This window comes from Citrus clementina, unplaced genomic scaffold (genome assembly GCF_000493195.1).
Source record: "Citrus clementina cultivar Clemenules unplaced genomic scaffold, Citrus_clementina_v1.0 scaffold_5, whole genome shotgun sequence".
NCBI lineage: Eukaryota > Viridiplantae > Streptophyta > Magnoliopsida > Sapindales > Rutaceae > Citrus > Citrus x clementina.
Genome location: NW_006262201.1, coordinates 41,368,535 through 41,382,068, shown reverse-complemented (window position 1 = coordinate 41,382,068; position 13,534 = coordinate 41,368,535). Strand labels below are relative to the sequence as shown.

General features: G+C 35.0%; 1 protein-coding gene across 3 annotated transcripts; it reads right to left on the bottom strand.

The window, feature by feature from the left end:
• Positions 1 to 6,225: 6,225 nt before the first annotated feature.
• On the bottom strand, positions 6,226 to 11,049 carry LOC18042164 (BEL1-like homeodomain protein 3). Of its 3 annotated transcripts, none has more exons than XM_006435002.2 (5): positions 10,681 to 11,049; positions 8,591 to 9,594; positions 7,667 to 8,040; positions 7,494 to 7,554; positions 6,226 to 7,191 (listed from the first exon to the last, which is right to left on the bottom strand). In XM_006435002.2, exons 2-5 carry the CDS (start codon positions 9,515 to 9,517, stop codon positions 6,532 to 6,534), a joined length of 2,022 nt encoding a protein of 673 aa, XP_006435065.1. In that variant the 5' UTR covers positions 9,518 to 9,594; positions 10,681 to 11,049; the 3' UTR covers positions 6,226 to 6,531. The 3 variants fall into 3 exon arrangements, with proteins under 3 accessions (XP_006435065.1, XP_024040001.1, XP_024040000.1); XM_024184233.1 differs by lacking the exon at positions 10,681 to 11,049 and adding an exon at positions 10,029 to 10,656; XM_024184232.1 differs by lacking the exon at positions 10,681 to 11,049 and having other exon boundaries at positions 8,591 to 9,929.
• Positions 11,050 to 13,534: the final 2,485 nt, after the last annotated feature.

Sequence of the window (13,534 nt, the reverse complement as noted above, 5' to 3'; positions counted from 1 at the left end):
AAATTGCCAGGTAAAAGATGGTCCCCCAAATTCTCTGAGCATAAAACAAGAAGCAAAAGCATAAGCCCTTCAGCTTTAGTGCCTGCAGTTACATATCTTTGGGATACTAAAAAATTACTTTTAGCTCAAAACAGTGTAATACTCTCCCTCTTTCTCTTATTGCCACTGAACAAGTGCACTTATTTGTTAAAATGTTCTTAAAAGGTAGAGCAAAAGTGGCTATCTTTTGCACACTCCCAGTTTTAAGATTGTCTACTTATGAATCCTTAAGCATAAGGAATATCCAACTTTTCCTGTTAGGATTTTTTATCAGGCCAGGCACAGTGATGCTGAAAGGACACTGAAAATTCACAATCTATGAGAAAATTAAAAATGGGTCTTGTGAGTTGTTGAGAATATGGTTTGGTCCTGGCGTGCTGATTAGATTGATTATGAGTGTAATTTTTTTGGTTGATTCATTTGGATGCTTTATGTAATGATTGCCATATTTGTTCCTTCAGCCTCCTCCAGTTGTCACTTTCTATGGTCTCATAACTTCGTCGCTTATTGAACTTAAAGGCCCACGCTGCCCACTTAGATTAAAGTTTCTGCATAATCTGAAACTTGTCAGCAAATTTAAATGAGGAAAAAAATAAAAATAGAAACTCGCTTAGCAAGATGAAGCTGATACACACACAAAGTAGTCAAAAGAAATACAGAGTGCTTGGATCAAGTAGCCAGCCCTCGATGGGCTACTGTATAGCCCTGTATCGGATTCAGTTCATCCCCGCCTTGATGACTGTGCCACACTATAGGCCATAGCCAATTGTTTTTTTTTTCCTTTCTTTTTCGCGAATTAAATGATACTCCACAAACAGCAGCTAGGCCTAGGCCTGGTGGCGGCAACGGTGGCCATTAAGGGTGCTCAGTTCAGATTGCAGCTGCCAAGCCAAGCACCTACTAGTCATTATAGCCCATATTATTAGGTCCAACTTCAGAGAATTAATCTTTGATCAATTATGCTTGGACCCTACAAATATATATATATATATATATATAATAGGAGCGGTCACAAAATCCACTGTGCGTAGCTACTTTCGACCATATGGTTCTGGTTTCCCCTAGTTAAGCCTTTACAGAAGGAAAATTTTGGTCGGAGTTTCTTTATACTGGTAGAAATGTGTAACGAGCCTTATTCTGCCGCCTCTTCGGGTTTTTTTCTTCTTATTTAGGAGAGGTATGAGAAATCAAGAAACTTGATCAATAAATAAGCTTTTTCGTAAATTATGTTCATTAATATTAAGTACCAATTAGTAGAGCAAAACCAAAGGCTCTGGGGATGAGGGATATGATTGCACACTGCGGGCGGAGGTATTGTTCCAGAGTCTTGAGTTGGTAATTCTTCCAGGGCACCCGTTATAGAACCTGAAGAAAGAGGGTGTCATGTTATCTCATGTTTATTTTAGTCTTCATGAAAAAAAAATTATGAGCTTCTTCAAAAAAGATTCACTTTCTCAAACAAACTGCATTGCTCGAGAGTTTACGCGTCAACAAACAATAGTCATGGATTGATCACATATGATTTCCAAATGAATTGAAACGAATATGAATATAAAGAATGTACACACTCACGTACAGAACAATGATGAATCAACAGACAAGAGAGGAATCAAAGCTTGTACGTATCATCACATTGTTATTTAGGTCAATAATAAGGAACTGCATGCTGCTAAACATTCAAATCGGCCATTTATTATTTTGTCTTCACTGTTCACCATAGATTTACAGTTCTATTCGCTACAAGGCCATTTATTCATTTCATTACACAAGAGTATACCATTGTTTTGTCTCACAATCACATATCTGTTTGTACACTACAAGTGGTACATCATACTTGCCCAGTTTCAAATCAATGCGATTTTGAGTCTTCAAACAGCCAAATTTGCCCAAATTGCACATATATATGTAGCCAATATCGAAATTCCACTCCATGTACATCAATTTTCAGATGATGGAAATGATCAAATTAAGGAACTTGAAGCTGGTGTTTGAGGAGTAATAATCGTCAACCATCCCAGCATCTCTTTTAAATAAATAGCCCACTATACTCTTTCCAAGATGACGCTTAATCATTGGCTCCACTACGGCTTGAATTTTCTTAGCTACTCGCTGACTCGCTGTCCTTTTGTTAGTGCCGGTAATATTAAATATGTCCTCTTCAGCACTCCAATTCCAATCAATTTCAAAAGTGTCTAGGCGATCGATGACGAATGACCCTTCCTTTAATTTGTTTCTCTATCTTTTTTTTTTTTTAGAAGATAATTTGTTTCTCTATCTTTAGTTCTTCAAGAAATGGAGCATAACAAGGAATATTGAATGAATCAGCTTTTCCTCTTCAATCAAGCCCATGCAGGATCATATTTCTACAAATTTTGAGCTGCTCTGCCTTTAGAATTAAGCCGGCCGCCATTATACCCTTCTGCACGTTGTAATAAGCATGGTAGCTGAAGAAAAAATTGTGTAGAATGAAATTTTGGGTGCATATATGGAGAGATTGATTAGTACGTAGGCGCACCTCTGCAACCATGCTCATGCGTGCGTTTGCTAAAAGCTCCCAATGATAGCAACGTTCTTCAATGGTACGTAGGATCAATGGACCTCCTGCCCAGCAATAATAGGACCATGCATCCTCCGGGGACCATTTCTTTTCTGCCCGTAACTATGCATCCAACAAGCACTGCGGGCTGCTCTTTGATATGTACAACTTAATTTCCCTTATATATTGAAAGAGAGAGAGAGAGATTTTACAACACCGTAAAATACTTTACGAGACCGTGCGCACGTAAAATTAGATTTTGGCAAGTATGATATCCATATTTCGAAGACCACAATCAAGGAGTTGGGTTCAGAAGAGCAACCCAAGTCCGCAATGTCCATGCCTCTGGTATATTTTGGCTTAAGATTCCTAGTATAGCTTCCTTCATGGCCGATTTTCGTGTTGATGTAATCTTTCTCTGCATAATCTGAATAAACTGTGAGTCTGTGAGTTAGTTAATTAATGTAGTATTATATGAATAGCAAATTAGTTAAGCACGACCTAAGGAGTAATGAAAATTAACATCGAACAAAGCCTCAGAAGATGGATTTTTTTTTTCTTTCTTTTTCATAACTGGTTTTACCATCCCCTTTATTCGTGTGAAATACTCGTGTTACTTTCATTTTCTTTTCTTGTCTAACCCCACAGTCCCCCCCAAAACCCTATCCCACCCCCCAAAACCCTATCCCACCCTTATCGGCATATAGAACCAGGCAACTGCTAAAACATGATAGATCTACTAACATATAACAACAATCAATCATTAGCAGTAAAATTATCCCACAACCACCTCAAGAATATCAAAAGTACAAGTAGTAGCCATAAGTTTCTAATAAAATCTCAAAATCACATCAAGTTTTAATTTTATATTAATCAATTCCTTTTCTATTAACTTTAGTAGCCACCGTTAAAAAACTTATAAACAATATTTTACCTCTTATTCATTTAAGAGGGTAAAATGATGGGAGGTTTCATGTCCAGAATACTCTATTATCGATCTTAAATTCTTTAACAGTGGCTAACCAAGTTAATAGAAAAGTAATTGACTGATATAAAAAATAAAAATTTTAGATGATTTTAAGATATTATTAAAAACTCTTTGTTCTTAGTAGTTATCTGCACTCTCCATATTCTTGAGGTAGTTAAGGATAAATTCTCAATATTTTCTCAATTGTTAGCTTGTTAGATTTAGAGGTAAGGCTGAGTGACTAACCATATCCAATATGAAAGATAAGTTTGATGTTGTATAATTTATTTAGGATTCTTATAAGATAAACTTAGTGTTTTATTTGATCAAGATAACATGAGGCGTGGCTTACTCAAATAACTCTAGGAAATTTATTTGAATTAGACTACACTTATTATACCATATAACATAAGCACTACATGGGTGAGTGAAAATTTGGACAATAAGATTAGAATAAAATCAAAAGGAGAGTAAGAGAAAAAGAGAAAACATTAGTGACATAAGTTCATTACGATCCGTTTGTAAAGGTTCCTAAAAATTCATTCTTAGAGATTGGCGGGAATCTATTCTTTATCCTATAGATTCGTGATGATTTCCACACCAACCAACAAGGTATGACTTTGGTTTAATAAAATTGCATGATTGATTTAGAAAATCAACACTTAAATTCTTTAATAGTGGCTAACCAAGTTAATGAAAAAGTAATTGATTGATTTAAAAAATTAAATTTTAAATGGTTTTAAGATATTACTTAAAACTCTTAGTTTTCATTAGTTATTTTCACTCTCAATATTGTTGAGGTAGTTAAGGATAAGTTCTCTTTTTTTGAAGGCTCTATTGAGTAATACGAAAAAGTTATTTCCCTCTACTTTAATCCCAAATCGCACCCCGAATTAAACACACCATTTTGAGAATAATTGAAAACACATCGTTTCGACGCATTTTTCCTTTCGTTTTCACACGATCGAAGCCTTTTATTTTTTGTACAACAGTTGCAAACAGCAACAATAGTTCTGCACCTGCAAACAGAAACACACTCTCTCACGGCCGATGATGGACGAGCCACATACGACATACCACCGCCATCACGCGATCGAGGTCTCCATTGCCATCACCGACAGTCACGTGACCATCCTCATCCACTTACAAAGTTAGTTGATTGAGATTTTGGCTGATTGGGAAATGATCATTGGTTCTGGAATTGAGTGTTGGTGCTGGAATTGTTGCTGCTGGAAGTGATTATTGGACTTGTTGTTTGATAATTTTAAGGGTTATTTTCCGCCAACCCCCACATATTTCAACAAAAGTTGGCATGCATCCTAATGCTTCAACAACCATCACCATGCCCCAAATCAGCATATTCAGCCCTTATCTTTGACAGATAGCTATTTAACTGAGTGAAAAGACTTCTCTGCCCTTGATTTGAAAATTAGGCATTCAAAAATTCAGAAAATGTATTGGGTGGTGTTGTTCACACAGTTTATGAACTAAAGTACCCTTCTAATGTCCGCTTACTTACATGTAAGTGCAAAAGAAAATAACGATATTACCCTCACTCCATATAAGCACATTGCATATTTATTTTATCTAAAATCATTGTAGAGACTGTTGATAACAACGGTAATATAATGGTAAAAAAACCTTAGCCACCATATAAAACCCACGCAACAGCGGAAAATTGAAGTAGATTCCATGTCTCTTCTTTATTTCATCAATCACAGCTTCTAATTGAAGCGAACACCCAACTTTCAAACCATGAAATCAAAGGGAACAAAAATAGTGCCTACTTAATCTTGTGCTTTCAGTAGTCTATGATAACGGTTGAATATGCCAATTTGGGGGCGTGGTGATGGTTGTTGAAACATTAGGGTCCACGTCAACTTTTGTTGAAACATGTGGGGATTAGCCGAAAATATCCTTAATTTTAAATCATTTGGCTGATTGGGAAATGATTATTGGTGCTAAAATTGTCTTGATGCTAGAATTGTTACGGCTGGAAGTGGTTATTGAATTTTTTATGCCTTGAGATGCAGTGTGACAATTTTTTTCTTTTTTTTTTTTTAGGTAAAATGACTAGAATTCTCATTTGATTTAACCTTTTTCAGAGTCTTTAGTAAAATATAAATTGTAGTTTACAGTTTGCAGTTTGTGGAAGTTCTGTAACCCAACCAAGTGTTGTGGTTGAAAGCAAAAAGAAAGATAAAGCATATGCAAGCGACGTCGTTTTGGTTTGAAATTAATTGAAGCATATGCTCACCCACGTGCTGCCCACCTTTTTCGGTTGAAATTAAAAGGAAAATGAACAAAATAAAACGACGTTTTTTTTCACAATTCGGGGCACGACTCGGAGTTTGACCCAGAGTGTGTAGCAGCGCTGTAAGTAATATGACAACTAGAACTCTAGAATAATGCATGTAGATATCCGACTCTAGGGCTACCTAGGCAAGTGTCTAAGACCTCTACCTTAACATTAGGAGCCCCCGACGCAATTCTCTTCACCCATTGACTTTTGTGACAATTTCGCCAAAATCTATCATTAACGAGCTTAGATTTCATTTTTTAAATAGACTTCTCCATTCTAAGAAACTCCTAAGTTTCTTATATTTTAGCAGGAAAGTAACATTTGGTTTTTGGTTTATCTCTTTCATTAGATATTTATTTTACTTACAGATGAAATCTTGAATTTTGCGTCAAATGAATTCCTGAACATTTCTTTTCGCTTGGTCCACATCTTTATTCCTACCGTCATTTCACGTTTTGTCTTTGCTTCCATACAACAATGAATCCCACTAGATTGTTCTTTTACAAGGGGTTCTTTATTCAACAAAATATACAAGACGAGCTATCTTTTGTCTCAACTTATCTGTCTGTATATTACAAGTGGCACCATTCCCATACTTGCAGCTGCCTTCTAATAGATTTCAGTGTTATTCTCTTCACAATTCTGATTTATAATATAACCCAAGGAATTACGGTCGCAGATACCATTTTAGACTACAAAATCATGCAACAGCTGAGGATTGCCAAACCTATCTTGCTGATTTCCCAGATCCATGCAATGATAATCTGCTGTGTCATGCCCTTCAGAAGACACAACTATCTTATCGCCTCCAATGTTGTTACCAGCAGACACGGGAAATACATCAGTCCCCTGATGTCTTAACCCCAGTGCAAGTGAAACCTGGTTGCTAATTGCATAACCTCTCAACTCTTGCATACCATATGTGGCAGCACTAGCACCCATAAGAACATCATTACCATTTTGGTTGTGTGGGATACTCGCGTAAAGTCTGTGGTCATTTATGTTAGGCCTTTGGTCATTCTGTAATCTCATGATCCCTGAATTCAAGACATTATCTCCATGGCTACCTTCTTGAAACAATGAACTTGCTGTGGGTTTATTCATTTCTACATCAGGGACGTAATCAGACATCACGTCATGGATACTTCTACCAGATTTAGACGAAAGACTATCCTGCAACTCTTCTCCTCTATTTTCAGGTGCTGATGAATTCTGACTAGATGCTTTGTTTGCATTTTCTAGACAAGACTTGGAATTTTCCTCTGTATCACCAAATTCTTCTTTGTACATCTCCTCGATCATGGGCTTCCAGAGACGCACCCGAGCATTTATAAACCAGTTTGCAACCTAGGCCAAACACAAGAATAATGATCATGCCATAAGACAAGAAAGGAGAAGAATTGAATCCATAACGAACCTTGTGTCATAAAATTTAGAAGAGACTAATTCAGGTATATAAGCTTCAAATCATAAGCTTGTTTGGGAAAATGTCAAGGAGACCCTCAATCAATGCATATGTACTTGTTGTATTTCCAATGACTTTTGGATCTAATTTTTTCCAGTGTAATTTTAATTTACAGATATGCAGTAATAGTTATGTGAATTTCATGATCCATAACTCCAATAAAAGAATTTCATATCTTCCTTACCTGGTTTTTGCTCAAGCCTGTCTGTTTTGCTAGCATGATTTTCTCTGAATCATTTGGGTACCTGGTGGATTAAAAAAAAAAAAAAGGAAGTTAGCGGAGATTGAGAACACGTGGATCAATGTTCTTGGTAATTAAACAAATTCAGAGGAGAAAGTAAGAGCCTAGGAACATACGGATGAAGAAAATGCTCAAAAAGCCAAGCACGGAGGATTGAAACAGAGCTCTCTGGAAGTCCTCTCTGTGGCCTCCAAGCATGTCGCATGACACCAAGCTGTTGAAGAGCTCTTTGTTGTCTTGACTGATGATCCACAAAACGAAGCCGAGGAATGCTTGCTTGACCGTTTGATGAAGTCTCTTGCTCCCCAAGGCTTCTCCCAGTCACTTGAATCTGGTCACTTATTGCATCACGCAAAGAGCGAAAATGCCGAGAAATTGTTTGGAGGGCAAGAACTGTGTATGATTTAGCTGCCCCATGCCCAGCAACCATGTCAAATGATGACGCCACTATTTGCATTTGATGGTAATATTGTTTGTATCCTCTGTCTACCTACAAGAAAAACAGTAGACTTAGCAGTCTTTTGAAAGAGTACAGCTCAGCTGAATACATGCACACATAGATGTATCAATGTACAAGGCCAAACTATTCATTGCAGGATGGAAGAACAGTGAAGCTATTACTAGCTGAATAGCTGAAACAACTAATTTCTCCATAGCCTGGATCTTTCATAGGACTACCAAATTGTCAAAGAACATTTCTGACAAGCAAGAACCCATATCTCAGACTTTTAACACCACTCGCACAAGAGATTTCCATTGACGGTAGCAGCAGCTGGAGGCAACAACTATGCTTTCTCTCCTATTTTTGGCATCAGTTTATAAAGATATGAACAAGAAAATGATATCTAAAGGGTTAATAGTACCAAAATGGTTCAATGAAAAGCTGCAATTTATTATCTGCTCAGGCGATTGCCATAGAAGATACAAGGAAAAAAAAATACACCATGATATGCACGGTTGCAGAATGAGCAAAAGTAGAGAAGCATCCATGTTAATAACACAGAACGCCAATTGTTAAGCACAAAAAGGTGGTGGCTTACCTCCTCCAACATGGACAGGAGTTTTGTCTTCTTATTCAGCAACTCCTGTCTTTCTGCATGTGATAGCTCAGAAGATGAGTTGCTAACTGACTCAGTAGGGTTTGACAGAATGCCATGGAATGCAGGCAGCATACTACTAGATCTCCCATCAGTCTCTTTTGCGTCATTTTTATTTGAATTGGGCAGCTTCAGTGCCTTTTGGATATTAACTGCCTCATCAAGCAACTGCTGAGCTGCTTTGAGGTGTTTAGATTTTAATATAGTGCTATTAAAACCTATTGGTTCATATTGATATGTACCAGAATGCATTTCGTTGTGACCTATTGAACACTGCGTGTTGAACGGAGGCTCTGTTTGAAATCCAGGAAGCATCCCCTCAGAACTTCTCAGCTCCTTACTTGTTTCATTTTCATTATCTTGACAAGGCATTGTTCCCTTCCCTGGAACTGAAAGATGTGTTCTCAAGAATGAAGAGAAACAAGGGTTTGAGTACTGGTGCTGAAATGAAGGCACAGAAACTGCAGACGTCATCTGCGTGCTAAGGCTTAGTGATAATCCCTGACACTGAAAATTCTGTTCACCATCTAGAACACTTGGCTGTGTTGTCAGGATTACATTACCTGTTCCTGCGTTTAATTGCCCATCAATGGATGGCAAGACAACCGCATCACTTGTTGACGGAATGAACATCTTCCCATTCGTACCTCCAGTAGATGGGACTTCAACACAGTTGCGAGGAGAAAGAGAACTCCCAACAGACAAGATCTCTGAGTACAACTCAGTAGATGAAGCTGGGTTTACATACATATTCACATTATCTGGATGGGAAGATGTTGGATCCAGACAATTAGAAAATTTATTGTCCCCAGGAACTGGTGTTGAAAAGCACTCTCTTTGATAACTTAAGCTGGGATTATAAGTGGCCATCTTATGCTCTGTCACACAAATCTGACATAAATCTAGAAGTGCTCTCTGCAGATTACATGATCATCAAGAAACCGGTGCTGCCCAATTAAATATTCATCAGTTAATTAATCTAGAGTAACTAAAATTGAAAATACATGAGAATTTGTCTTTTAAATTCTCAAATCATATCCTCAAATCAGTTTCTCACGTCATCATGCATCACATGTGTCTAAATGTTTATACAAAATGACTCAGGTTTCAAGACCAGACCAGCATAATGAAATGCGAAAACAAGAGACAATTTACAACCAATGTGATGAATACAAGAGACAATTTACAACCAATGTGATGAACATTGCAACAATACGTTCAGCCCAGAAGGTGTTGCAGAAATCATCAAAGGAAAAAAGTTTCCATCCCCAACGAGAGGGGGGGGGGGGGGAATCAATTTCAACCTGCAACATATATTCCTTTTTGCCATCACTTTATTAGCATTTAGACTAAAAGTGAAATTAGAAAGATAAATAGTTACCTTAGACACCCGATAAAGAATAATAGCATACTGAGAACCAGAAGAGAAAATTTACAATATTTCAGGAAGAGATGAAGAAGTTGTCGGGTGGCAGAAGAGCAGGGAGGGATTTTTTTTTTTTTTTCTTTTCACTTTTATATTTAGCAGCTTCTTGTGATTATTAGTTATTAACAGCACCGTTTCATAGTTATTGCAGAGGTCACTCCAGATTCGGAAAGGAAGCAGAAAGAAAAACGAAATCCAAGAGTTTTCAGAGGAAAATTAAAAAGAAATTATAAGACTCATATTATGTAAATGAGCCTAGTAGCCGGCAGGACACTAAAAAGCTGGCAACAGGGACCCAAAAAAAAAAAAAAAAGTAAATAATAATAACCCTCTTTTTTTCTTTTCCACTTCCCAGCAATTACTTTTTACTTATCTTCCAGTTCTTCCGAATCACAGCCATCATTTGATGATCAGCATCATCATAAGAAAGAACAGAAATCACAGAAAAACTTAAAAACCCATATGATCACACAAACTCATTAAGTAAAGCTCTCCAGTTCCACTGGAACTAATACACAAGTTGGCAAACACAATCAAGCATCAATCCCACACACAGTATCAACAATCATTACCAATAAAAAGAACTGAAAAAAATAAAAAAAAGTACCTGAAAACCCCCATAACCCAAGTAAGAGCTGCGCCGGTCGTGGGGAGCAGAGAGGGTATGAATTTGAAAGCACGGAGACAAAAAAAGAAAGCAATCCCAATAATATATTTATCTTGTAAACAGAACAAACCACCTGATGATTGGAACATTGACACCAATCCAAAAATAATAACAATAAAATCAAAATGATTTTGGATAAAATAATAATGCAACTTATAACAACTCCTACTACTATTACAGATATTATTATATCATATGAAGTTTAATTAAGCTTGTCAATTATTCCTAAGAATCTCATTCTCACGTGTGAAATGAAAGTAGAACGTTCTTTCAACAACAAGTGGCGAAAGCAGAAGGTGGTGATGGTGGTTGTTGGTTTTCTTGCTTAAGAGTGTTCATTAGACCTAACCACCAGTTGGTGAACCTGTAACCCGCGCTTAAGCCTTCTTTTAACGCTTAATACTTGGCGCTTCTCTCTTGTTTCTGGTTGGTCCATTTTTTTTTTAATTAATTAATTAATTAACGAAAAGGAACTGGTTAGCTGCACTCGCGGTTGGTGAAAGTGACAAACACGTTTTTGTATTCGCTTGCTTTCCATACGCTATATAGGTTGCCAGCGGCTAAAGGCTATTTATTGCTAATTGCTTGCTTCTTATTTTTTGATTAACTATTTTATTTTATTTATTTTTTTGCAATCTCATGGAACGTTTCTTTTTCTTGGAAAAAAAAATGTAAATTTTAATATAACTGATTATTTTTTTAATAAATTAATATAGCATAATATTATTGATTGAATGAAACCATCACATAATTCACATGATTTATTTTGTTATCCTTTTATTTTCACTCCATCAATAATATTATGCCGCAATAATTTATACAAGAGTTTATAATTCTATTATTACTGTTAATAACAATATAATATTTTTAAAACGTGATTCACTTGTGTAACTGTTACTTTTATTTACATATAATAGAAGAAATAACAGCATGAGAACTGGTAAGTGGATCAAAAATTCATGCAGCAATCTCACCAGGCAGCTTAATTAATTTGGATGTCGGACTTAGCCTGCCTCTCTTTTCTATCTTCTTGGGCAGGTGCTGATTGCTGATCGATGAATTCTCACTACATGCGTGCAGGCTTTCCGTATAATTATAATGTCTGGGAAAGGACTTCAATATAATTCTTCTTTTTCACATCTCTTTTCGCTCTCGACCATGGGCCATGGGGCCTCCAGAGACGCACCCTCCCTTGCATTTATCTCAGCCTGATCGAAACACGAGCTTCGACATAACACGGACATGGGAAAGACAAGAAGAAACGAGGAAAAATATTTATCCATACGAATCTCCTCTTGCATATACTACAACTAACAGTCAGCAAAACTAAATGAGAGTTTGAATTAAAATAGGTAAATTAAAGTTCACAAACAATTTGGATACTTATAGATGGTTATTCCACAAGACCCATTAAATTTTAAGATGGTGATATTTTCGCCTCGTTCTTTTTGTTAATCCATCCTACTTTTTGAAAATAATTATAAAAAGTTCACATAATTTTTAAAATTTTCTAATAAAGAAGAATTTTAGATAATTAATTAATTAAATCTATCTCAATTTTTTATGACATAGGGGTTGTTTGTTTGTTTTTTTTTTTTTTTGACTTAATGACTTAATTGACTTAATTTTAATCAAATAAGTCATTAAGGACCCGTTTGGGTTTGCGGTTGAAATTTAATAGCTGTTTATTTCATAATTTTCTAGAAAAATAGTGTTTTGGTAAATTTTGTAAAAGCAACTTATTTCATAATTTTCTCAATTTTATCACACAGCTTTTAAAAGCAGGCAGGGGGTTACTTTTCATAAGCAGCTTATTTAATAAGCTGCCATATATTTTTAAAATTTCTATTATGACCCTACATTTTAATAAAAAGATTATCCATAAACCCTAATAAATAAATCATACCTTTATCCTATTTTATGTAACAGATTATAAAGTTCTTTAGATTTTTTTAATTGAGTTTTTTAATGTAATTTTACATATTTAAGAACAAAATATATCTAATATTTAAGAAAAAAGATATGTCTAGACAATTTTATTAAACATATTCTAAAAATAAAAAGTAATTAAAACTTATGTCTATTTTGGTCATTATATAATAAAACAACACTTTCGTAATAAAAATTGACAAACACATACACTCGGTTTTTTCAACTTGATGAAGATTTTCAGCAATTAAGTTATTAAGCTAATTTTTTTTTTAGCTTTTTACTTAATCTAAAAAGTTTGAATGCTGTCATTAAAAGATATTTTTCAAAATATCACTATCTAATTAATTAATTTTCATCCTTAACTAAATAAAATTTAATAATTAGCATTATTACCCATCTGTATATAACTTGTGATAATATATAGTGGTAGACTCTTATTTTTTTATTTTGTTCAAATTAGTATTATTTATATTCATAATTTTTATGAATATTTTTTATATAAAAACATCACAAACTATAATAAAATTGATTAACATATATGATATAAAATATTAAAGAGTTGTACTCAATTGAATATGATTTATATTATGATAATTTATTACTTTATTTATATTATTTGAGATATAAATTATTTGTTTAACATTATAATTTGTTAGGACATAAATATAAAAATATTAGTTTTCAGATTTTTTAAGTTAAAAAAACAAACAACTTAATATTTAATTTTATGTATTCAGACAAACAAACAAACATGTCATTTAGATTCAAACATTAAGCTCTATTTAGAATTCATACTAATTAAGGTTTATTCAAATTTCAGACAAAAAAAACAAATGCCACCTTAGTTTTTTTTAGTTATATT

Bases quoted from the DNA above. Each gene is read 5' to 3' on its own strand.
- LOC18042164 (XM_006435002.2), bottom strand. From the start codon at position 9,517: ATGGCCACTTATAATCCCAGCTTAAGTTATCAAAGAGAGTGCTTTTCA. The intron at 7,555-7,666 runs GTATGTTCCTAG...TTAATCCACCAG, and splicing joins TTTGAGCATTTTCTTCATCC to GTACCCAAATGATTCAGAGA. The intron at 7,192-7,493 runs GTAAGGAAGATA...TGTTTGGCCTAG, and splicing joins CAGGCTTGAGCAAAAACCAG to GTTGCAAACTGGTTTATAAA.